The following is a 24,817-nucleotide window of genomic DNA, read 5'->3' as shown; positions in this document are numbered from 1 at the left end:
GGCACAAGTCTCGGGTGTTCTCCCGCAGACCCTGCCGGGCGGGGACGCGGGATGCGCCGCGCGCGCGCGCCTCGGCCAGGCCGCGAGAGACGCGTCCCGGTGGGCAGCGGCGGGGGGTGGGTGAGAGGGCCGGGGCGCCACGGCCCGCCCCGCCCGCGGCAGCAACCTTCCTTCCTAGCGGCGGCGCCGGCCAAGCCGGGCCGGGTCAGGTCCCGCCGCCCCACCCGCACACCTTGACTCAGCAAACACACCCAGACGGCGGCCTCACCTCGCGGGCCGGCGTCACAGCCGCCGCCCGCCGGGCGCGGGAGGGCGGGGCGCGGGAGGTGACGGCGGTGGGCGTGGCCAGGCACGGGGACACGGTCTGTGCGAGGCGCGGCCGGCGGAGGGGGGGCGGGGTCTCCGGGAGGGGGCGTGGCCAGGAAGGGCCTTTAGGACGCAGAGGAAGTACACGACGTAGCGTGATGAGGTCAGACGTCGCGGGAGGGGGTGGGGTGACGGTAGCGGCGGACGCGGTGGGCCCAGGCGGCCGGTTGGGCCATGGCACACCGTTATCTGCTGCTGGCGCGGGGGAGCTGCCGGCGCCGGGGGCTCCCCGGGGTCCTGCTGCAACAGCTGCTCTGCGGGAGGGGCCTGCTGGGGGCCAGGCCCTGCCTGGCGCAGGTGAGGGGCAGGGCAGGGCACGGCACGGGCCCAGCCGGCCGCTCCCCCGCCCACTGGCCGCGAGTACGGGGGGGGGGGGGGGGGGGGGGGGCGTGAGGGGACGGGCTCGGCTGCCGTGGTGGCGCGCGGGGTGGCTCCGTCCCTGCCCGAGGTCCTGGGGCAAGGGGAAGGCGACCCGCAGCTTGTGGCTGAGGGTTCTGGCTGCTCCCCGCGGCTCTCCCCGGCTCGTCCTCGCTCCCCTCGGTGGAGGCGGCCCTCTGCCTGCTCGGTGCCTGCCCTTCCGGGCGGCGGGGAGCGGCAGCCGGTGAGCGGGGCTCCTGGCCTGTAAGCGGCAGCCAGGCCCGCGCAGGAGCACCCCCGGGCTCTCCGGTTGCAGGAGCCTGTCTCGGAGGAGGATGAGGTGGCACCTGAGAGCTGCTGTGCTGGCAACACGCCGTTGGTATTGCCGGGTTCCCGGCCGGTTCTCAAGTGCTGCCTTCCACCGAACTCAAAAATGCCTCCGTTGCTTTTTCTGGGTGATGATTCTTGGTAGGTGGGTTTGTGGCTGGCTCTGCGTTGCATTGGAGCTGTGTGGGCTGAGCTGTTCGTTTGGGAGTTTGGGTTGCCAGTGAGCACAGCGGTAAGGTGTTGGAAAAGAGAAGGCAGGTGGCTGGCTGTTTGGCTTCTGGGGTTGTGCAGTGCAGTAGTGGTACGGGCTCGAACCTGTTATTCCAGTGTTAACTGACAAGCTGCGATAGCTGCATGTTTGTTCTTAGTGAAATGGTGCAGACTGTTGGCTGTTATGTGTGTTACCCTTGTTGTCACCCTTGATGCCTTGAGGTAGTGACAGGCCTATGCTATTGCTTGGGAAAAGGGAGATGCTTAATTCCTGCATCTTTCAATGGCATCTTGGGCAGGTTGCTTAATTTTTCTGTAGCATAAGGAGGAGTGTAATTGCACCTTTACAGTTATGTTATCACAAGGGTAGTGATAATTGTGCGGTGAATGTACATAAGGATGTTAATAACATAGTCTGAAGTGTAGATGCATTTGGTTTGACTACTGAGTTGGTGTTTTAGTTGGAACTGAACAGTGAAATAAATGGTTATTAATTACAACAATAAATGAAACACTGTACTGCTCATTGTCAGGAAGCTAACTCTTGTTTCTGACAAAATGTAATGTATCTTGTTTGCAATGGAACAGAAACTGTGAAGGGAGCTTTGTTGTTACTCTAGCATCTGTGTGTGTGTATATAGGTAGAAAAAGAACGGTGTGAACTTTTTTAATGCTTTTAATGGAAGATACATAGGAGGAATATTTCTTGGCAAAGCAAAAGAAATAGCTTGCATGAAGTCAGATTTCTTTACCAGTTTTCTGTTCCCTTCCTAATGTGATCTTTATGTGATACTTTAGCAACTGGTAAATAATGATTACTTTTATCTTCAATTTATTTTGTTTGATTTGGAACTTCCTTGGATTAATAAATTCTTGATCTGTTGCATAACTGAGCAGGTGGATTTTTCTGTTCTTGCTCTCTGTGTATTCTCAGTCTTAAAAAGATGGATTATGGTTACAGTGTTTTTGTAAAGTCTGTATTTCTGCTTGTTTAGTATGACATGGTTTATTTAATGCTGGAAGGCATTTCTTTGGAGTTACACATCTTACACTGATGCTACGCTCTGGTGTGCTAACATTTTAATTGTGTTTCTAAAACGGACTGTTGTGTACTTTAAACTTGCTTATCTTGAACTTCTATTTTAAAAATATATCTTGTGGGGTGTTTTTGGTTTTAGTAAGGTGTCAGGTGGTTTGCCTGAAAAAAGCCAACCAAACATCAATATTAGATATGGAGGGGTTCTGCATATATTAGATATGGGAACTGACAGTTCTATCAGCTCTGAGACAATCTGGGCAGAGTTTCATGATATGTAGCCTGAAACAGCCACAGTACTATGTAAGTGTCCAGTTATAATGTGCTTTGCTGGCTTTTCCTCAGCTTAGAACGTCAGTGTGCTTATGTTATGGAGTCACCAAGGTTGGAAATGACCTCCAAGATCACCCAGTCCAACCACCCCCTTACCACCTACATTACTACCTAAACCATGTCCCGAAGTACCTCAAAGCTTGCTGTGGCCAGCCACGTTCCCGTTGCCAGCCACCCTACAGATAGGTCCTGTACCAAGATCAGTGGCCATCGGCTTTCATCCTGATCAATTGCAAGGTCAAAAACCCCAAGCCCAAGGAGTTGTTACCAGTGCAGCATGCTTCTGGCAGCTTTTGCCTTTGTGGAATGGCATGGTGAAAGGAAGCTGTGTGTTTCAGTAGATTGACTCCCCTAGACCTGTGGGTAGCACAAAAGCAGGTTCCCAAACCCAGTCAGGTGACGGACTGAATGTGCCCCGAAGGCAGTTGGTCTCTCTTCTCACAAAACAGCTTCTAAAGCGTTTTGCTCTCTGCACATTAACTTGACAGGTGACTCTGCATTTTTGTTCATGGAATTTAGGATCTGCAGAAACACTCCAGCAACAAACTGGTTCCATTATTCAGCTCTGCCCCAGAGCTCTGTCTGCTTACCCTTCCTTTGCGCTCGCCTTCACTCCCTTCCCCAGTTTGATTAAACAATAACTTAATTCTGTAATAAACCCGTGCTCGTGTAGTTGAACCAGGCAGTTGTATTTGTCTTAGGCCAAAGTTTTCCTTTAAATGTGGGCAGTTGCTTTATTTCAGTCGGAGTAAGGGTTTGTGAATATTCCCGTCTCTTTGGAAGTAACAGTGTGAGCTTGCAGAATAAGTAAATCCCAAATTTTTTGGTGTTGTCAAAGGCCAGTGACATAGAAGAGAAGCCCATGTTACTGGACACGTCACTGAGTTTCATCTCTTTGTGTCTGAACCACAGATGGGTTGGTCAGTAGCAAGTTCTCTTTATTATTTTTGTTGTCCACACAGATGCATCCCACTTGTCCTAAAGCTTCTTCCAGGAGTACAGATGCAATTCTTGTGTTGGAGGTCATAGTGTATTTGACCTAGTAGTTATTCTCTAGATTAGCTGCTCTCCAGACTCTGTGCTGTATGCTCTTTTAATGAACAGCAAAATACCCCCTTGGACTTTGAGTATCAGGCTTTTCTCAAAGACATGGCTGGATTGAGCAGCCTAAGAATTCCTAGCTCAGTTTACAGCAAAAGGCAAGCAACAAAGATGTTTCAGCATTCCTCTCAGTTCAAGCAGGAATTAGGTGGCTGCTTGGGATACACCTAATGTATTTAATCATTTAATAAGGGGTGGAGGGGGAAGCTGCCAGTCGGAAGGCTTCAGGAGAGTTAGGAGTCAAATAATATGTCAGCATTCCTAGGGTAGGCATAGCATGTAATCTAGTATCCTACAAGTTTGTTAAATGTGCAAAAATAGGCTTTGTCAACAACTGTTGTAACTTGAGTACAAAAATTTGCTATGAAGATGCTAACACTGAGCTGTCTTTCCCAGATGTAGTCCTACAGCTGTCAGTTCCAGATGGATGTTTGCTGTCTTGCCTGGATACCTTGAGTCATGTTTTTAGGAGCTGTTGTTACCTGTTATTTTAGTTTGGTTTTGTTTTGTTTTTTTTTTTACTATTTCTCTGGCTCTGAAGGCAAATAGCTTCTAATCAAAAAAGACCAGAAGGGGACAGAGCACCTCTATGGATCAGGGGGAATGGAGGCAGAAAGAAAGCCTGGGGGAAAATCTTGATACTTTGTTTGTTTGTTTTTTTCTTAGGGAGGGAATAAATTGGGATTTTATTTAAAATACATTCTTTTTGAAGAAAGAGGTTGGATTTCTCTGTATAAGATTGCAGTTTACAGTTACAATACCAAATGTTTTGTCAAGGATTATTTAAAATATTTGTATTTCCTTCATTGTACTGAAATGGTGAATTAACAGTAGACAGTTTTAGAACAAGGTGTGATAGACTTGGATTTGTTAAGTTCTTATAACTGGATCTTTACCTACATATAGGGGTTTAGGTCTGCTTTTAGAACCCGTGTTTCTCCTCTATGTTGGTTGGTTAGCTGGAACTAAGCGTTGCCTGCCATACTCCCCTCCTTTGGATTGAAGCAGGTCTTTCATATTGAAAAGTTACAGGTTCTTAACTATTTGGAAAAAACTTGTGGCTCTTTACCAGAATATAATTCAGTACTGTGGGGATAGTGCTTGTAAGGTGTCTTTCAGCTTGCATTATGAGTATCTCAAAGAGAATTAATGTGTATGTGCTTAATGTTCATAGCTTGTAGCATTTCCTGCTTCATTTTTCTCATTTAATAAAGAATGTTGTATTTAAGTTGGAACTCTGCTCTTAACAAAGAGAATAAAATTTTCCCTGGTGGAGAAAGCACCTATTTGATTGACTTTTCTTTTTCCATTGCTATCTTAGGCTCTGGTCCACAGCAGTTGTTATGAAGTCTGTTGTAAAGTTCCTTTTACAAAGCAGTATCTGACTTGTTGCAGTTCAGGACTGCTAGAGCACCTGAGGATTTTTGTGGCACCTTCTTGTTGCTTTATATTTCTTTTTCATCTTTCAGCTCGGTGAAAAAGTTACCACTGGAGTCACTACTGACAGAAGTACTGTCTTGGCAAGTGTAATTGCTGCTTGCAGAAGGCTTTTCTCTCAACCTCCCAAAGGTGATTATAACTCTGACCAGTGAAGCGAAGCAGACTGCATTCCTTGCTGAGGGCTGCACTTGTGTGTCATTTAGGTTTAATGTCAGTGGGGAAGTAAGTTCCTGTACTAACCAGCCATTCATCTTGAGAGGGAACATTGATTTATAGGGTTTTTGGGAGCTATTAAAGAATGACTGCGGTTTGCTCAGCTTCATGATACACAAGTGTGTCTTTCTATTGAACCAAGCTTGTGCCTCTCTGGGTTAAAGGATAGATTTACTTTATGTTATTAAATAAATTTGATATTTTCTTGTCACCAGTAGTAGATTGATTTATGGAAACCTGGTAGAGCCCTTCGACAAAAAGACAAGGATTAAACCATTTTTGCAGTCTTATTTGTTGCTAGCTTCTTTGCTGTTGTACACATGCACCTTGTGACTACTGAAGTGTAATGACAGAATTGCAAACTAAAAAAAAATGTGATCTTTAACTCTTTTTTAATAGGATTTGAAAAATATTTTCCCAATGGGAAGAAAGCAAATGGAGCTAAAGGTACATCTGGAGAAGCAAAAGGTACAAGAAGCTGCTTGATTCCAGTTCTGTCTGTGGAACGTGGTTTTGCTAGATCAGACTCTTAGCATGATATTGTGGGTTGGGGGTTGATTTTTTTTTTATTTTTCAGGGAAAATGCTTCTCTACCAGATTAGTTTCAAAATGTGAATTGATACGTTACATGTTATTTTGCTTTCGTGCTATGTGAGTCTTCTGGAATAACATTTGTTTTCTCTTATGCTTCTGCTGTCCTTAAATTCTTGTTTTGCTATTTCTTATTAGTTGATGTTAGTCATGCATTCAAAGAACCATATTCTGTGTTCTCAGCTTTTCCTAGAGCAAGCTAAAATCTGCATTTTGCTGTGCAGAGTAACGAAAATAGTCATTCTGGGTGAGAATCCTGAAGGAGCTCTTTAGCCAGGACCAACCATGCAGCCTCCTGCTTGAAAGGGGAGTCAATGGCAGTGCTATAAGAGCTTGACCTTTACAGGGAGGGGAGTGAATCTGGAAATTATTAGCAGTAACAGCCAGAAAATCTATATAATGTTTGTATAGATTAAATCTATGTAACATCTTCAAGGAGAAGGAGAGGCAGAAACCCTGTGAGTGAATCTCTTAGGAGAGCAGTAATAGGAGCAGCCGTTTTCCTGCCACTAGGAGTGGAATGGTAAAGCCTAGATGCCCAAACTACCAAGCTGTTGGAAGGAGGGTGTGATAGCGTTGTGCTCTGCCCCACCCTCTTGAGTAGGGTGTTGTCATACAACACCATGTTGACACCTTGTGAGTTGGGTGAGAAGAATGGTTGAGATGAACTCACCAGTCAGCTGTAGTTGGCTGTTACTGTGTTGTGCTCATTTCTAGAATACGGAAAGGGGATGCCAATGCACAGTATCGCAAACCCCTGAGCTTTAAGAGGACCATAGTGCCCTTCACTGGAGGGGTGAATTATGGGAGATGTTACTTAGAGCTTGTAGTGTAAGTTATTTAAAAAAAAACCCCAGAAACCCAACACTAAAACAACCTAAAAAACCCCACAGACACAACCACCCACCTGAAAAGCCACACAATCTTCCCCTCACAACCCCCGCCGATATGTTTAGGATGTTTCACACCTTGGGATAGTACAGTAGAAGTGTCATGTAGTCTCAGTAACTGGATTTTTATTTTTTTTATATAATATTGGAGACATTTTTCAGTTCTTGGTGCCCAAGTGTCATCAGCCACACATTTAGCAGACCTCTCTTCTGATGATAGCTGTATGAGAAACAGTTGATGAACTGGCAGACACCTATCTGGTTTTCTAGGGAAAATGCAGTTTCTCACATCTTCTAATTATTGCAATATTGCTAATTTGTTTTTTCAGAACCACTCTTCAATTTTAAAACTTAATGAAAAGTAGTGTGAGATTGGTGTAAGACTTGGACTTTGTTATGTTTTATTTTTCTTAGAAGCAAAGCAAGCTAGTGCCCGACAGCCTAGTGGGACTAGTGGCGGAGGAAGTAGTGGTGGTGGTGGTGGAAAAAAAGGTGGCAAGAAAGAAGAAACTAACTGGTGGACCAGATTACAGAAGGTCTTGACTTTAAAATATTCTTCTTTATGGTGCTGTCTTATGCCTATGAAATAGCCTTGCATGGTTGGGGTTGGTTTTTTTTTTGCTTTTTAGAGCCATATCCTGACTGCTTTAATCTTCCTTAAGGCTCCTGTGCCTAGTATTTTGTAGTAACTGGCTCTAGGTGGCTCCCCACTCGGTGTATTTCATAAATAACTGTTTTGTGTAACCATTTAGAGGCATCTACCTCTGGTTCAGGAACTTAAAAGGAGTTTTAATCTATATGAATATAGTTATGAGTAATCAGTATTCTTACAGTGGAGCCTCAGGCCTTTACAGGCTTTGAATTTTTGTTTCAGAATGTCAGTGTGTAAAACTTGCTGCACACACAATGCCAGTTAAATGTAGTTTCTTTTTGAAATTTATTGTCATTAGCTGTAGGACAAAGATGGTAACATCTGCCAGTAGAAGAATATAAAGAATGTTTTTCTTATTTTACTTGGTGTAAGTTTTTTTCCTTCCTGGGTTTTTCTTGTTAGTCTTTTCCTTTATTTTTGTCAGTCTTTCATGTATGTAGTCCTGGAGAACATGGGAAATTTTTGTAGAATGGAAGGAGAAATATCATGTAACAGATGGCAAAAAAATTTAAGTAGTTCATAGATCAAAATTATTCAATTACTATTTGCAAAAACACTTTCAAGATTTTATATAAATGAATTCCTCAGACACAGCAGTGTGTTCATATAACAGTGCAGCTTTATTTGACATTCTCTGTGGTAACCTTGAGGGCTGGGAGTAGAAGCCAGAAATAGATACTAGAACTTGCCTGTTATATACTTACTGTATTACAGACTCTAAATCTCTTGTTTCTCTCCATTTTCTAGGGTGACATTCCATGGGATGTCAGGGAGTTTCGGATGTACGTAGTGGGAAGTTCTTTTTTCTGGACAATGGTTGTTTACTACTTCTTCTTCAGGGTCCCTGGGAGAGAAATCACCTGGAAGGACTTTGTCAATAATTACCTTTCTAAAGGAGTGGTGAGTAGTGAGGGAAATCAAAGGAAACATCAGTGTGCTGACAATGCCCATTTCTGCCTCCCCACTTGTATCATGTATCTCGGGAGTGAGAACTGGTTTGAGTAACTTTTGAGGGAGAAAGGGATTAGCTTTCATCTTAAGTTCCTTGATTTGATGTTCTGTCTGGCTGCGTGAAGATTTATGTCATTCCAAGAGAGGAGAGGGAAGGCACAGCTTAGGACAGAGCTAACAGTAAATGTTAGTTTGAAGGATCAGTGTAATCACAGTCTCTCAGGGTATAGCTTTATAACACAGGTAAGCCAGGTTCATGGCTTAAGCAGGTAGGCCAGCTGCCTTGTACTCTTAACCTCAAGCACTTCCATGGGACCACCCTCCTGAAGGAGAGGAGGAAATTTTCCTGCTTGTTTCATGCCTTAATCTAGTTCTTCAGAGAATCTGAGAAGCAACAGTGTTGAACAGAAAGGCAGGGGTGAGGACTGGAAGAATCCCTTCAAGGACAGTAAACTGGCATAATTGTGTTGTTTAGATAGGCTCCTTCATTTGTTTTTTCCTCTATTATTTCTTCTTTCCTTCTTACCTGGAGCCTCTACTGGAGCAATCAAGTTTATCATCAGTGTCCTGTCTCTGTAGAACTTGACAGCTTTCCATGCTAGAGTAATAGGTTGGTGGAATGCCAAAGTTCAGGAGATTGACTTAGGCAAACTCTTCCCAGTTCAGAGGCCACTAGTTCTTGGCCCTGTTACCTCCGTGCTTGTAGCTTTGCCTACAGGTGAGGGAAACATTGACTTGCTTCCTCCTCTAGGTTTCAGACCTGTGATTTTGAGTTAACATCATGCTTCCTGCCCCTCCACTACTCTGGTAAACTACTAAACAGGTCATTTCCTACCTCATTGATCTATGCAGAGCTGCTCTGTATGCTTCTCCCCTTCTACCTAGACCGGGTCTTATGGTCCTGTTCTTACCTGACAGTTATGTGTAGATCTTTCAAAAAACCCCTTACTGATGATGTTTGTCATGAAGCAGCAAGGCACTAGCACAGTATAAAGATTGAAAGTACAAGCCTGAAGCCTTATGACGGAAAAGCATTAGCAAAGTGGGTTGTTTCACAAAACCAAGTCTCTTGTGTCACTGTTAAGATGTAATTTGGATACTTAGTAGATAAGCTCAGTATGTAACTAGCAAGCACTTGCTGTAGTGGTGGATGGTTAATGGGGAGAAGGCGTCGGGACTACCGGGGTTATGCATGTTTCAAAGTAAAGACGTTTGGGTAGTTTTGCATGAAGTCAGGCTAGACACAGAGCAGCTTCTTAGCTCGTGTTCTGCTTCAATTCTACCAGAAATGGCCATGTGTAGTGAGTTCAGGGAAATAACCTTACTAGCCTGTGTGCAATCCAAATCCAGCTTGTAGAACCATTGCTAGCTTTAAATTTAAAGAATTGTAAGAGCAAAGTTAAGTTTTCCTTCATTCTGTCTGGGGTTTTTTTTGCTTGGGAAGCTGCTGCAAGAGTTTGTAATTATGTGATCTGTTGCTTTTGATGTTTGACCATTGCAATAGTTAAATATTGATTAACTGTTTCACTGTACCTGTGATTTGGGCAGAGGTTGTGGTTTTGTTTCCTTGAAGAAGGGTATGAGACTGTCCTTTCTGTCTAAGTTCTAATGTGCCAGTATTCCTTGCTTACTGATTACGTACATGATTCCTAATAGCAAATTGTAGATTGTGGAACCATCCTGATATACAATATGGATTTTATTCTCCTTACTGGAGAACAGAACAGGTTCGTGTTTGGGGTGTGTAGTTCTTGGCTGTGCTGGAAGTGTTGTGACACATCCCAAGTTTTGTTCTTTCCTCCTACAGGTGGACAGACTGGAAGTGGTGAACAAGCGCTTTGTTAGAGTGGTCTTTGTTTCAGGAAAGTCTCCCCATGAATGGGTAAACGCTTTTAATACATATACATGAGAAGTTAGCAGCAGTAAAGTAATCTTTTTAGGAAAAGTTTTATGGAGAAAGCTTAGTCTGGAGCACAAATAATATATTAATCTAAAATATGCTTTCTACCTTACATTACTCTACATTGTGTGGTTTTTTACTTTATCAATTGTTTTGGCACATATCTTTTAACTATGGCAGGTAGTTTCTTTCTAGCACCATGCTCTGAATACAGGTACTCAAAACAGGAAGAGTAAGAAATTGCTGGAGGTTCTTTAACTGCTGTTTTCTATCTGCCCAAGAAAGTTCCAAACTTTACTTTGCATACTTCTGGATATTTTCTGTTCCAGACTGCTTTTAGCCATTTATTTGAGAAAACAAAGATAAACGTTTAACTTTGCCTCCATTTGATAGTATAGTCTTTAAAACTAAGCCAAGAGGTCTCATTCTTGAGAAAAGTATTTATTTCAGGAGTTACTTTTCTAGTAACACGGTAAGGAACACACTGATGCAGATGGATGTTCTCAAGGAATAATACTCAAGGGCAGGCATCTATTAAAAAAATAATAATAATAAAAACCCATCACATACAATGTGGAAAATCTTGAGGAAACATTAGAAAAGCTTTATCAGGTTATCTTTTCCTAGGTGGTGGAGTGTTTTTTAACTGACTTTATGAAACAAGGTCTGCAAGTCCCATGGGGTAAAGTGAAATCTGCAGCAATTACTTCATCAGTGGGTTTCAGTGTGACTTATTTATACACCTACTCTTTAGCCCACATACCACCAGTTGCCTTAGTTTCTCAATCTGTTAATGCTTAGGAATGCTTTTTCTTTTTTGATACTAGGGTAAGTAAGGGTAAGTCAGGCAGGTCATGGTGCAAAGGGGGAGATTTTCTTGAAATCTTAATATCAACACTTTAAAAATAATACCTGGATTATGTTTCCCTTGTGTACGATGTAAGTTCATGCTGTCTGTTGTGAAGACAACTAACTTTAAAGCTAATATGGACTCTAAAAGTAGAGAATTACCTTTCTTAATCAGAAAGGCTGAGACCTTCAAGTGAAACAGTAAGTTGTATGGCTGCTGGGTGTGCTAGTTCAGTGCTTTGTAGTATTCTGTCTGCGTAGATCCCTTCTAAAAATCTGCTTACCTACTTTCCTGTTAGTTCCTGGATAAAAGGCCAGGACTTGAGTCTGTTTGAAGTGCCCCAAAACTATTTGGTGTGTGATCTCTGTAGAAGCTGTGACAGATACAATGTATTCAGGTTGGTAGGCCTTAGGTATATTATGTGCATCCTGTATCAGTCAGGCACTTTACAAGGCAGTGTAAACCTGGTCTGAATCTGCTCTGGGAACTGCTTGTGTGTTTGTTAGAAGCAGCTGACTTGTAACAGAGCTGAAATGAAATAGGGCACTTTGTGGTGACCTCTGCCTTTTTTTATAGCAGTACGTCTGGTTTAACATTGGTAGTGTGGACACTTTTGAACGGAACCTGGAAACTGTGCAGCAGGATCTGGGAATCGAAGTGGAGAACAGATTGCCTGTAGTCTACTCAACAGAGAGTGATGGGTAAGAACTTGCTTTGTAAAAAAAGTCTCTGATTTAAAAAAAAGGTGTTTACAGCAGTGAAGTGGGTTTGTAAGAGGTGAGCCTTACGCTTCCCTAGGTGGCAGTAACAGTCTGCTTGGCTTGATTTTTGAATGTTAGCTGTAAGAGGAGCTGTTCAGTACTTCGTGTAGAAGTCTGTCCTCTTATCCTAAATATAGCTTCTTAGTACATACATGCTTGTGTACAATTAGTCCTACTTTCATTTAAGCCCTTCCTCCACTTCTAGTAGAGCAGGAGTTGGCCAGGCACAGCAGTACAACTTCAGGGATGGCACTCGTGCAGATTTTTTAAAGGGACAAAATATGCCATAAACCTATAGTATATTGACTGAGGTATAACAGGCACCAGCTTCTGCCCATAAATTCAGCAGAAGTCAAATTCTGTGGCCTTGAAAAAGGCAATAAATTATTATCCCCTATTAGCAGGGACTGGAACATGCATCATGCTCTTAATCTCTCAGAAAATAGCACTAAAATTGGATTTCTGGCATCGTTGCTTCCCCAGTAGGTAACAACGGCTCCAATACTAGATTTGTATTCTTTTTATTAGTGTTGTTAGCTGGGTTTTATGGACCCAGACTTTAGAAGAGACTGGAAGTGCTTCTCTGGTGTTTTTTTCTGAATGTCTTAGATGTATTCCAACAACTGATTTCTTTTTAGTCCAAGTGAGTAGTTTGAAAATTGCTTCCACTGGTGCCTGTGAAATAGGTTTTCTACCATCAGGAAATTCAACTTTGGATGTAGTAACTCATATTACTAATGAACAAGGCTCATCTGCTGCCTCTTGTGTTTTCATTCTTGATGCTCTGGTGTGTGTATCAATTTTGGGGGATGGAGGGGGAAGTCCTGCTTATGTCTACACTGTGTTTTACTGACCTGCTGCTGCTGCCTGTTTGTCTTGGTGGCAACAGAAAAAACTGTAGCCTCAACTCTGGATCATCCTGCAACTTCAGATAGAGGATTTCTGTCCCTTGTTCTTCTACAAGCTGCCTCTGCCTCATTTATCTGTTTCTGTATGATGGGGCATGCTCTTAAGGACAGTCCATAAATAAACCCCTTGAGCCCTTATTTAAACAAACAGGGGGGAAAACCACACCAAAAAAACCCCTGGTGGACAGGGCAATGTAGTACTTGTGCAGAGAGGCTGCATGTCAGCATGAGGCTTCTCACAACAGGCTGGAAAAAGCAAGTCAGTTCCTGTTCCTTCTTTAACCTCGTACAAACCTCTTACTTGCTTAACCCCTCTTTCTGACTGTGGTCTCTGGCCCTTTCCTCCTCAGTATCTGTTCTTCATATAAGGCATTGTTTGTAACTTCTTGCTTTGCTCCAGAAATGCCACAGGAAACAGGATACAGCAGCAGCTATGTGATCATAGTACTGCTGTTCCCTGCTGGATCAGAACCTGCTGAACACCATAGGATAGGGAAAAATCCTTCATTTCCCCTTCATCCCAGAAACGTGGGGTGTCAGGAGAGCTTGGTGATCCTGTGATCCCTCATGGTAGCACTTCCTTTCAGTGTTTTGTTTTTGCTGAGTTTGAACAGAACCTCTTGTGACCTGTTCCTTGAAGGTCTTGTCACAGAACAATCTGTGCAGTGCCTGGATACAATGATGATAAGGATGTCTCTGTCAGAAGAAAAGTAAATAGGCGTTAGGATTTTGGGCTTGTATGGAGGTGGAGGATAGACAGTGAAGGGTAATGAGTAAACAACATTAAAAGAAAACCCTTGTCCCCTTGGAGGAGGCAAATAGAGATGTTCTAAAAATAAAATGTAAAATCTGAGAAAGACATAAATGAAGAAGAGCGATGTTTGGGGGAGAAATTTCTGCTTGAAGTTGTAGGGTACACCAGTTGTATGCTACATAATGCAGCTTGTTTTGATAATATAACCACGTGCTTAGCTAGTCCTGTGAATTTATCTTTGAAGGATGCAAAGTGAGCTAGTTCTGTTTACTGGATAATTTAGTTTTCCTTTGTGAAACTTACCAGTGTCACTTGCAATAAACCAATTTCTTCCCCAAATTGATTTTGGTTATTTCCCAATGTGAACAACCTGCAAACATTGCAAGTTTATAGTAGAGTATTAGACCTGAATTTGCTTATGATGGAATCAACCTTTTGTACAAGTTACATGACACAATGGAGTTTTGTAATGTATATTTTACTGCTGGTTTTGTTTTTCTTCACAGATCCTTTCTCCTGAGTCTGCTGCCTACCATCCTGATCATCGGTTCTTTACTGTACACGTTAAGAAGAGGTCCTGCAGGCTTAGGTCGAACAGGGCGTGGAATGGGTGGACTCTTCAGCGTGGGTGAAACCACAGCCAAAGTCCTTAAGGATGAAATCGATGTTAAATTCAAAGATGTAGCTGGCTGTGAGGAGGCCAAATTAGAGATAATGGAGTTTGTCAACTTTCTGAAAAATCCCAAACAATATGAGGATCTGGGAGCAAAAATTCCAAAGGTAAGGGAACAATGGCTTAGCAGATACAGACTTCAGAATTTGAGAAGAAATGAAAGAACAAATTGTTCTAGGAATGTTTACATAGGCAATGCTTTCCAGCTTCTTTCTTCACACAGACAGAAAAAAAAATAAGCATTGAGTGCCAACAGTGTAATTGGGGTACCAGAAGATTTGCTTCATTGAATACCTCATAGGACAGAAATGATATGTAGAATGTATGTGATGATTACAGAATATGTAACAGAATATTTTGGCTATGCTGCTGTGGGAGCCCACCTGATGATGTACTTTTTTTAATGTGTCTGAAAGAAAGCACTGTTCCCATAAATCTTAAGACAACGTGACAATGTTGTTTCTAGCTTTTCCCCTTTTGTTGGTTTAAATGAGAGATTAATCTTCAGTTGGTTTCTGTGCACAATTTTGACACCAATGGAAGAAGAGCCATTGGACTTGACATACCTTACTTTAAAAATAATCCATATGCTATTTCATAGGTTTATATTATGTTCCTCAGGAAAATAAAACTTTCTCTTGCAGGGGGCAATTCTGACAGGTCCTCCAGGTACTGGGAAAACACTTCTAGCTAAAGCTACAGCTGGAGAAGCTAATGTTCCATTTATCACAGTCAATGGCTCGGAGTTCTTAGAGATGTTTGTTGGTGTGGGTCCAGCTCGAGTAAGTCTTTGGCATTACTCTTCTGTTGTATTTTTGTTTGTATATTTTTTTATTGGTTGCTGGAAGGATGTTGTCAGGTTTCAGAGGCAAAGAGTTTGACTGCAACTGGAGTTCCTTCATCTATGCAGGTTACTTACAAGAGGTGTCAGATGCTTGTCTAAACACAAGTGTCACAGATGTACTGATCATAAAAGGAAGTAATGCAGCTTGGTATCTAGTTGCAGGCCATCAGGACCTTAAGGATTTACCTCTCTGCAGAAGCTTAAGAAAACAGAACAGAATTCTCCAAGCTCTGCTCTGAAGTAAATTTAGTAGCTGGGTCAGAAATAGTATTTTCTTTGACTACTGTTATGGGAATGTTGTCCCCTGCTCTAATTCGTTCCTGTATCTTGGAAAAACTACGGTCTCTCTGTAGTTTCAAACTCTTAGATATAAGTAGTTATCTAAGACACACAAATAAGCTTCTAGTTGAAAAAGTTCAAAAGTTCAAAAGCCAGAGGGTAAGGAGGTAATGACTGTGTAAGTAAGATGGGTGGGATTTGAATAAATGGAGCATGGGATGTAGAAGGGACTTTACAGAGAAACAAGAAGAAACTGATCCATACCCTCTGGAAAATGACTCATTATCCTGAAATAATAATGGTACTTGGAAACTACATTGTCACTAGCTGTCAATACCTACCTGAAATGCCCCAAAGCAAAGTGAGTTAACCTTTCTCTGCTGCTCTAAACAGATGACTATCAGCTGTTAGTATGGAGTGAAATCTGTTATTGGAACAGTTGGTGCATTGGCAATGAATTAAAGTTTCAACACAGGAAATAATTGCTGGTGCCTGTAGAAAACATCATGACAGAGTGTTTTGATTCACTTTCTGTGAATTAAGTAAATAGGACCATTAACGATTCTACATTGATTATTTGTAAATTAGGATATGCTGTAAATAAACCAGCTTAAACAGCCTTGGCTCCTTTGCTTTGGGCTTTTTTAGTGTATGTACATTATGGTAACTTTTAATCTGTCTGAAAAATAGTTGTATATTTCCAACCAAAAGATAGTTCAGTGTCTGATACTTTTAAAAATTGTTTATCATGTTCCTTCATGCTTTATTCATTGTATGTTTTTCAAATTCTGTTTGCAAACCGGAGTGACTTTTCTGTAGTAGCAAGTGCTGTCCAAAATTTGGATTGCTTCCCATCTGCTGTATGTTGTTTGTCATTGGAGAAGCCTCCTGTAATTGCATCTCAATGTGCAAAGTAGTAAAGCTCTGAGCTGTGTGTAATTCCCACTCAGGTCAAAATTCTTCCATAATTTCTCATTTCCTGTTTGCTCCAGTTTGATTCATCACTTGTAGATCTGTGAACTCACCTAACTGGTTTTAATGAGGTCCTGCTGATTCGCTTGCAAGCAGAGTAACACTGCAGTGTTGCAGCTTAGAGCCAGTCACGTGGTGCTACTACTAGAATAGAATTTGATAGGTTTGCTGTGTTCAGTGGTTTGGGTTTTTTTAAATCTGAGGGTCCAAAAAGTCCTTTGAGTTATTTGATCATGTCTTGTCTGTTTTTCTCCAGAATTTAATTTCCAAATAAATATTTGGAGGTGAACTCAGTTTTCCTAGCCTGTGTAGCAGAGAGATGGGATGGCGAAGAGTTGGTATTTATAACAGCATTTGTTAGAGTACAATGGTAGGAGCTTGTACATAAGCCTTGGGCTCACTATAGGAGCAACATCACCTTGTTCTAGCTGCAGGAAAATTTAGCATCTTTTATTTCCTTGGCATGAAGAACTACTGGTGGTAGCATGCCAGATCACATTCCAGTTTTGCTTGTAATACTGTGCATTAAAAAAGAGCTTAAAAGAGAAGTTTTGCTTTAAAACTCTGAAGTTTGGATGGCTTGAGCTGGAGTTGGAGATTATTTCAGTTACTTGGGAGAAGTGGTTATTTCTTCAGGCTTTTAAGTTATTTAATGTGCATAATTGATGGACTGAGAGAGGCCAGGTGGTTGAGGAGTCCTCCAGGAGTGACTCTTGCTGAGTGACACCTACAGTGTAACTGACCGTTGGCTTGAGAGCTGGCTGGAGGCTCGGGATTGCTTATTAATGACCACACTCTGTAACAGGGGTACCACTACTGATGTACCTCTTCCCCTCCTCCCTGCCTCCCCCCCCCCCAAGTCTGAACAACTACAAACCAACCTGATAATATATTCTGTTCTCCTCCTGTGAAGGTTAGAGACTTATTTGCTCTTGCTCGTAAGAATGCTCCGTGCATTCTCTTCATTGATGAAATAGATGCAGTGGGAAGGAAGAGAGGAAGGGGCAACTTTGGAGGACAGAGTGAACAAGAGAACACACTCAATCAGCTTCTAGTAGAAATGGATGGTAAGTATTTAAGGTTTGATTATTGCATAATAAGAACAAGGAAAAGGGAAAGAACTGATAAATAAACCTGTTAACCAAGGTTTGGGTTCTAGCTTAAACATAAATTGAGTGTGTTTTCCTTGTTTCCTAAAATGAAAAGTGGTGACTCATTTTGCTGCAGCCTGATGTTTTGCTACAATTCATTCAGAAAAAACCCCTCATCGTTCTGCATTTGATAACCTTGTGTCATAGTTCAACAGAGAGGGGGAAAAAACCTTTGTATGAGACCAGTCTGTCAAAAAAATAAAATAAAGCACTGGCCATGCTGGTTCGGCAGTTTCCTGATGCATTGCTGTGTTTTGATGCCAAAGTAGGATTTGACATAGTACTTCACAAAGCAGAACTTAAGGCCATTTTCTTGCTTCTTAAGAAAAGGTAAAAGTGCTTTAATAACTGGAAATGTTTTCAGGTTTAAGATAATTTGTTCAGACTGACAGGTTTTGTGTCCCTGTAAAGCAGGCAGTCTTTTTGTTTCTTGGAAATTACATTTACATAACTTTTTTTTCCTTTATTACATTTCTTCAACAGGATTTAATACAACCACAAATGTAGTAATTTTGGCAGGTACTAACCGGCCAGACATTTTAGACCCTGCTCTAATGAGACCAGGACGCTTTGACAGGCAGATTTACATTGGTAAGTTCCATCTGCATCACTGTATACTTCTGCATTCTGTAGAGTACTGCTGAAATGACTGCAGCTATTTACATATGTAGCTTCTTTGCACGTATTCAATTCAAATGCATATATGTGAAAAGTAAAAGCCTCCTTCTTTAATCTTAAAGGACCCCCAGATATAAAAGGAAGAGCATCTATTTTCAAAGTTCACCTTAGACCTCTGAAATTAGACACTGTCTTAAATAAAGATAACCTAGCAAGAAAGCTTGCATCACTAACGCCTGGTTTTTCTGGTAAGTGACTCCTAATGCCACTGTTCTTCTGTGTTTACTTTATAAGCTGTGGATATTTTATTTCCATATTATTTCTGGTTTTCTTGCACCTGATCTTCTGGGTGGCACTCTTACTTTATTTTCTGGTACAGCATGAAATTCTCTTTGCCTGTTTGATCAAGTAGGAAATGACTGAGGGTGTGAAGTCTTGTCTGCCTTCATCAGGGTGACATACCAAGTAACAGTTTCTTCTGTCTTTAGCAAATGCAATCCAGAGACTTCTCATTGCTAGTGCTCATGTGTTCTTCCTTTTAATAAGTTTTTTTGATTATTTGAACACTGCTAGAGAAAGCCTGGGTTTTGTGGAGTTTATGTGCATGTTCTGTGGGAGGATTTCTGTTTCTGGATGTAAAGGCTTCTCCCTGGAAAGCGTACTTTAACCTTGTGTTGAATTAGGAATGGATGTGAGAACTTCCATTCCTGGCTTGTAATTTAAGCCATTTAAAATCTGTGTTGACCAGCAGTTGAATTCTTCACTGGTTTCATGGTGTATATAAAACTCTCTTTTTGAGGCCTGATTGTTTCTGGCAGTTGCAGTGATGATGTTTAAACTAAGTTATCTCAGTAGCATTGCTTGCAGTAATGTTAACAAATGGATGGCTTGAAGCCAGTAATGTGAAAGGGTGTCCTTTAGAGGTACATCAAGGTCTGACATATACTGACTCCATATGTAGGAAATACATTCTGCTAAATGTATACTAATCTAAGTATAGTCTGTTGCAGATAGGAAACTTAACAGAAGGTAGGGTGTATCAAAGTAGTACCTCACTGGTAATAAGTTCTATTTGGTAGCTGTCCACTTGAAAGAAGAATCCTAAATCCTGTACCCATAGTATGTGTACTTAAATACCCCTTAAAGAATTATGCTGTGTGTAATGAACTGTTTCTGAGAGCATTACCTCCAGTGTTCAAGCTCTGTGAGAATCTACTGAAATGTATTTCTATATAATTCTATGCTAGACAGAGAGAAAGTTGTTGCACATGACCAGTAATTCACCCCTCTGCTTTTAGGTGCTGATATTGCCAATGTCTGTAACGAAGCTGCTTTAATTGCTGCAAGGCATCTCTCAGATGCTATAAATCAAAAGCATTTTGAGCAAGCAATTGAAAGAGTTATTGGAGGTAGGTGAATCATGTCAATTGTTTCTCAGAAACTGTAATATGACAGGTGGCTTCCTTGACATCTATGTACTTACAGCCAAAGTTTGAATCCTTCCTCTGTTCAAGGTTGAGGTTTTTGTGTTTATTTTTCCTCTTCCTAAACTCACTTGAGCTTTAGGAAAGAAGTGTCTTGTCTATATTGCTCACTTCCGTAACGGAGAAGTAGATAGGGAGAGAAACTTCATCAGGACACTTGTCTAATCTCTTCAGAATGGCAAGAGGAATAGCTCTTTGGATTGAGCAGTGCTTTTAACTGCTGTTAGCCTGGAATAATCTGGAAAACTATTTGATTTTTAAAGTGCAAATGTTTTATTGACATGTTCAAATGTTCTTAAGAACTTATACTTTGACATTAGAAGAATCTAATCAAGGACAGCTTTACAGTAAAATCTGGAAGATACCAATTCCTAAAAATTGTAGGCTTTGGGGGGTTTTTAACTTTTTGAATAGATTATATATATGGCACCTAAGTATTGTGCTCTGTCTTTCAAAATGAGATAAGGGGGTTCGGCGGAGAAAGGTGTGTATGAAGCTTATTTTTTGTTTTATTTTATAAAGGTTTGGAAAAGAAAACTCAAGTACTGCAACCAGAGGAGAAAAAGACAGTAGCATATCATGAGGCAGGGCATGCAGTTGCAGGATGGTTTTTGGAACATGCTGACCCACTCCTAAAGGTAAAGGAAATTAATTTGAACTAGTAATAGTAGCATGGAAAGCATCTTTATATTTTTCTTCACCCCCTTTAACCTCCCATTGCTGAGAGGATATTAAATTTAATGTCCAAAAAGACAGTTCAAGTGTGTAAATTTGAGAGTACTACTTTGACTCACTTCTTGTAGCTTCCCTAGTTGTTTCTGACTATAAATGTCCTTGGAAAGTGAAAGGGGCCTGATATTCTTATAAGTCTTGCCTGCCTTGATAGCTGCTTTTTCTCTGAGGCTTTTAGTATAGATCAACAGTTTTAGTTACTCTGAGTTATATAGGTAGATGCTTCTTCAGGAATATTAACTATAAAAATTATCATCTAGGGCTAATTGTAGTTTAATTTGCTTTTTGGATGTGCAGATTTGACAAGTCAAAGGAAAAAGCACCCTGATCTCCCAAACTTGCTTTAACAGCTTGGCTTGGCTCTGTTCTTAACCTCGTCTGACTTTCACGCTTAAAATTCATCTTGTGCAACTTACTGCTGGAAGGAAGGACACGTGGTAAATATGGATGCTCCTCCAGCTATTCAGAATACTAAAGATACAGAAATGCTGTGTCTGCTATAGAATGCTTACAGCCCCATATGTAACTAAAAAACGTGTGGGTTTTCTTTAGAAGATTAAAAAAAATACCATGCAGCCTTTGGAAAAGAGATGACAGTGGTCTTACCTTTCTTTTCCAGATGCTCTAGTAGTTGTTATCCCAGTTTAGAGCTAGCCAGGGCTTTTAAGGATAAATCACAATGAGGGCAAAACTGTAAATGGAAATAATGTCTGAATTAAACTTCAAGGGTGAGTATGGTATAGGTTGTGATATTAAAAATCAAGTCAAACCAAAGAATGCTTTCTGGCTTTAATGCTGTTAAGTTCTATCATTCTGTTAATTTTGATTGCAGGTATCTATCATCCCACGTGGTAAAGGGCTGGGTTATGCTCAGTATTTACCCAAGGAACAGTATCTTTATACCAAAGAGCAACTGCTTGACAGAATGTGCATGACTCTGGGAGGACGTGTCTCTGAGCAAATCTTCTTTGGGAGAATTACAACTGGTGCCCAAGATGACCTGAAGAAGGTGACGCAGAGCGCGTACGCTCAGGTATGTGCAGCTCTTGGGGGGTTTTCCTTACGATTTTCCTTGTCGACCACCTAACACTAATATCTTCAAAGGCTGCAAATTGATCAGGCATTTTTCCCTCAAAAGCCTAGTTTAATCATAGGGTAGGGGGTTTTTTTTAAACATTATCTTGCTGTTATATAGAAATGCTTAAGTGTTTTATTAGTCTTACAACAGGAGTCCATGCACTAGGCTATCCTACATCTGCCTGCAGGAACATACATGCCATAGTTGGATTCAAATGCACATGGAAATGACATACTTCTAATACAGAGTTTAGTACTCAGATTTGATCATCTAATCCTCTCTTACAGTCTCCCTGTTTGAAGATGCAGTTTGGATTCATATGTGTAACTAAATCCAGAAAACCTTGTGTTTAAGCTGTATTTGCTGTCAATTAAGGCTACTGAAATTAGTGTGTGTTTGTGCCACACTAACTAGCGTAGATGAGTAATTTGAAATCTTACAGATGCAATGACTCACGTTCCGTTTCCTGCATCAACACAAAAGCTGTCATTCTGGAAGACACTGACAGGGTGAGCAGGAGACATTTACAGTACGATTCTCTTCCTTTGCACAGCACTTGCCTCCCCACAAACAGCACCCACCTGCTGGTCTCTGGTTTGCTTCTTGTTGCCCCAGATTTGGAATTAAATGTGTAACGAAGCATCCCTTAATGTTGACTTTACAGAACCCACACTCATCTTGTCCAATTTTAAATTAAAAAAAGTTGACTTCTGGTCACGTGAAGCAGAGGTACTGACTCCAGAGAGATGTGATAGGACAAAGTCTTCAAGGCTTTGGCTTTAATTCTGGTGTTAACTTACCTATATGGGCAAGTGGAACATGGTAAACATCTGAAGCATTTTGAATTGGAAAATGCTTACATTTCTGGTAAAGGAAGAGAGCTGTGCTGCTTAATGAAGGCTGCTTTTTCTGCAGTATCTTAGTACTTGTACATGATACTTGGCAGTTTTTCATGAGTAACCACCTTTAAATGGTGGTATTTCAGTGTTTCACTCACTCTCTTTTAATGATTACATTGAAAGTCAGCTAAGGTAGTTCAGGTATGAGTTTTCCAGGGAGAGTTGGCTTTAGAGGAAAAGACTGGATCATTGTGAACAAACTTCATCCTTTGAGTTTTGTACACCAGACTTTATACCAATGTACCTTAAGATCTCTTTCTCTCCTCCCTTTTATTTTTATTTTTTTTACTTCAGATCGTTCAGTTTGGTATGAATGAAAAAGTGGGGCAGATTTCCTTTGACCTACCTCACCAGGGAGACATGGTGTTAGAGAAACCTTACAGCGAGGCAACTGCCAGATTGATAGATGAAGAAGTGCGGTCTCTTATCAACATTGCTTACGACAGGACGTTAAGTCTTCTGACCGAGAAGAAGGCAGAAGTGGAGAAGGTAAGTATTACAGTATTTTCAGCCACCAAGTTCCAGCTGGTAAACTGGAATTTACATTGACCCCAGTACAATGGTGACTGTATGAGGAAGCTTCTCAAAAACTACTTGATATAATCTTGAGAGCGTGTTGAAAACTTGCTTTAATAGAAATCTTCTGTGTTGGAACACCCCTGAGGCTCTCATGAGTGTGATTTACCATCCCTCCCTGTTGATACAGTCAATATTAATTTGCAGTTGGAGGGAAGAGTGTGGTTCCTGAAGCCTGCTTCAGTAGTACTAGGCTGTGTGACAAAGACCCAGACACAAAAATACCAAGATTCCAACTCAGTGGGCTAAAAGAAGCTCTCTAAGAAGGGAAGTAGGTAGAACTCCCATTCTCTGACTTCCTTTTGAACTTCAAAGAAAGAATACTTCTACTGTATTCCTTCCCTGCCCCATGGCTGCGTGGGACCTGACTCGCTGCAGCTGCGCTTACCATGTGTGTATTCACTTTCTCCACACCTGAAAGCCTGACACAGCAAAAGGATCATTTTACTGACAAAAGACAAGGTTGTGTGGAGTCAATAAATGGTGGTGCAGTAGGTCGCCATCCCAAAAAAGGTCTCTCTGCACATGGCTTGCATTGGACAACATGCTCACTGACCCAGGAAGGTTGCAAGGTGCACTTGTGCAGTATTGTATGCATTGGTATTTCGTGGTGCTTTAGCTTGTAAGGCAACAGCAGCCCAAGTCTTTAGAAGTGGATTAAAAATACAGTATGTTTTGCACCTGAATACTCATAGGGGATAAAATTCCTGTGTTACATGAACTCTGAGTAACCTGGGGTTTTATCAAAATTTATCTGTGCCAAACTTGATTCCAAACTGCCTGAACAAACTCAGCTCTAACGAAGAGAGCCAACTTGGGTATTTGGTGTGTGATGTATCTTGTTGCTGTTCCAGGTTGCCCTGCGACTACTGGAGAAGGAAGTGCTTGATAAAAGTGATATGCTAGACTTGCTTGGCCCGAGACCATTTGCAGAAAAGTCTACTTATGAAGAGTTTGTTGAAGGCACAGGAAGCTTGGATGAGGATACTTCACTACCAGAAGGCCTTAAAGACTGGAACAAAGAGCGTGAAAAAGAGAAAGAGGAGACAACAGATGAACAGGTTGCTAGGCAGATCAGAGGAGGGATGCCATTTTAACTGCCAAGTGTGTGGTGATGTTGACTTGCACTCTGGAAGAGAAACAAACTCACCTGGTTTGTACTTTGAAACGTAAAAATATTTATTCAACCAAACTGTATTAGGGATGGGTGGAAGAGTGGTCTCTTGTGATAAGGATATTCTGCTCCCAGTTCACTGGTAAAAGATGATCACCTTTCATTTGTCAGCTGAAGAAACATGCATTGGATTTGAGCTGCAGTGGATTGCCAGAACTGAACCTCTCAAACTTTGCAACAGTTCAGATTCATGCACAAAATTTGTGGCACTGGTCTCTCTTCTTCTTTTTCTTTGTTTTTTTTTTAATGTATGTGAGCATACCAAAACTCAAAGGTTTTTTGATTGTTCATCTAAAGTGTACCTGTATGACTGGTCTCCAAAACAAATCATACAAAATGTGTTGTTGAATGCTTAGCCAAAAGTCTGGTCTTAACGAGCACTAGCTTTGCAAAACTGTCAGCTCTTTCATCTGACCCTTTTCCCTTCTACCTTTCATTTTGATTTTAGAAAGAGTTTGTCTACAGCAAACTGCCATGTAAATTGACAGTGAAACTGGACATCCACTTACCCCAGAGTACCTCTTAAGATATTTCGGTGTCTTTAAGTCTGAGGCTCAGTTTGGCTCCTGCAGTTTTATTAGTCAGTTTTTTACAGAGTTCTGTAAGATATTGAACATATGAATGTGTTGTGTAAATACAGTTTGAGTCAATAAAATCAGTACTTTTCTGAACAAACTTTGTCATTTTTTCCTGGCTT

At 41.4% G+C, this 24,817-nt stretch overlaps 1 protein-coding gene across 2 annotated transcripts; it reads left to right on the top strand.

The window, feature by feature from the left end:
- Positions 1-540: 540 nt before the first annotated feature.
- AFG3L2 (AFG3 like matrix AAA peptidase subunit 2) lies at positions 541-24,785 on the top strand (the record flags this gene model as incomplete). 2 transcript variants are annotated; one of them, XM_084260029.1, is made up of 17 exons in its annotated part: positions 541-663; positions 5,200-5,299; positions 5,783-5,851; positions 7,279-7,400; positions 8,264-8,416; positions 10,275-10,349; positions 11,797-11,918; positions 14,147-14,420; positions 14,958-15,095; positions 17,322-17,475; positions 18,043-18,150; positions 18,300-18,425; positions 19,476-19,586; positions 20,184-20,299; positions 21,226-21,426; positions 22,665-22,859; positions 23,801-24,785. In XM_084260029.1, the coding sequence occupies 17 exons, from the start codon at positions 541-543 to the stop codon at positions 24,041-24,043; spliced, it is 2,430 nt and encodes an 809-aa protein (XP_084116155.1). In that variant the 3' UTR covers positions 24,044-24,785. The 2 variants fall into 2 exon arrangements, with proteins under 2 accessions (XP_084116155.1, XP_084116154.1); XM_084260028.1 differs by having other exon boundaries at positions 11,794-11,918.
- Positions 24,786-24,817: the final 32 nt, after the last annotated feature.

The sequence above is a fragment of the Gallinula chloropus genome, assembly GCF_964237585.1.
Source record: "Gallinula chloropus genome assembly, chromosome: 2".
NCBI lineage: Eukaryota > Metazoa > Chordata > Aves > Gruiformes > Rallidae > Gallinula > Gallinula chloropus.
Note: the sequence above shows the minus strand (reverse complement) of the source record. Positions and strands in the feature narration are given on the sequence as shown.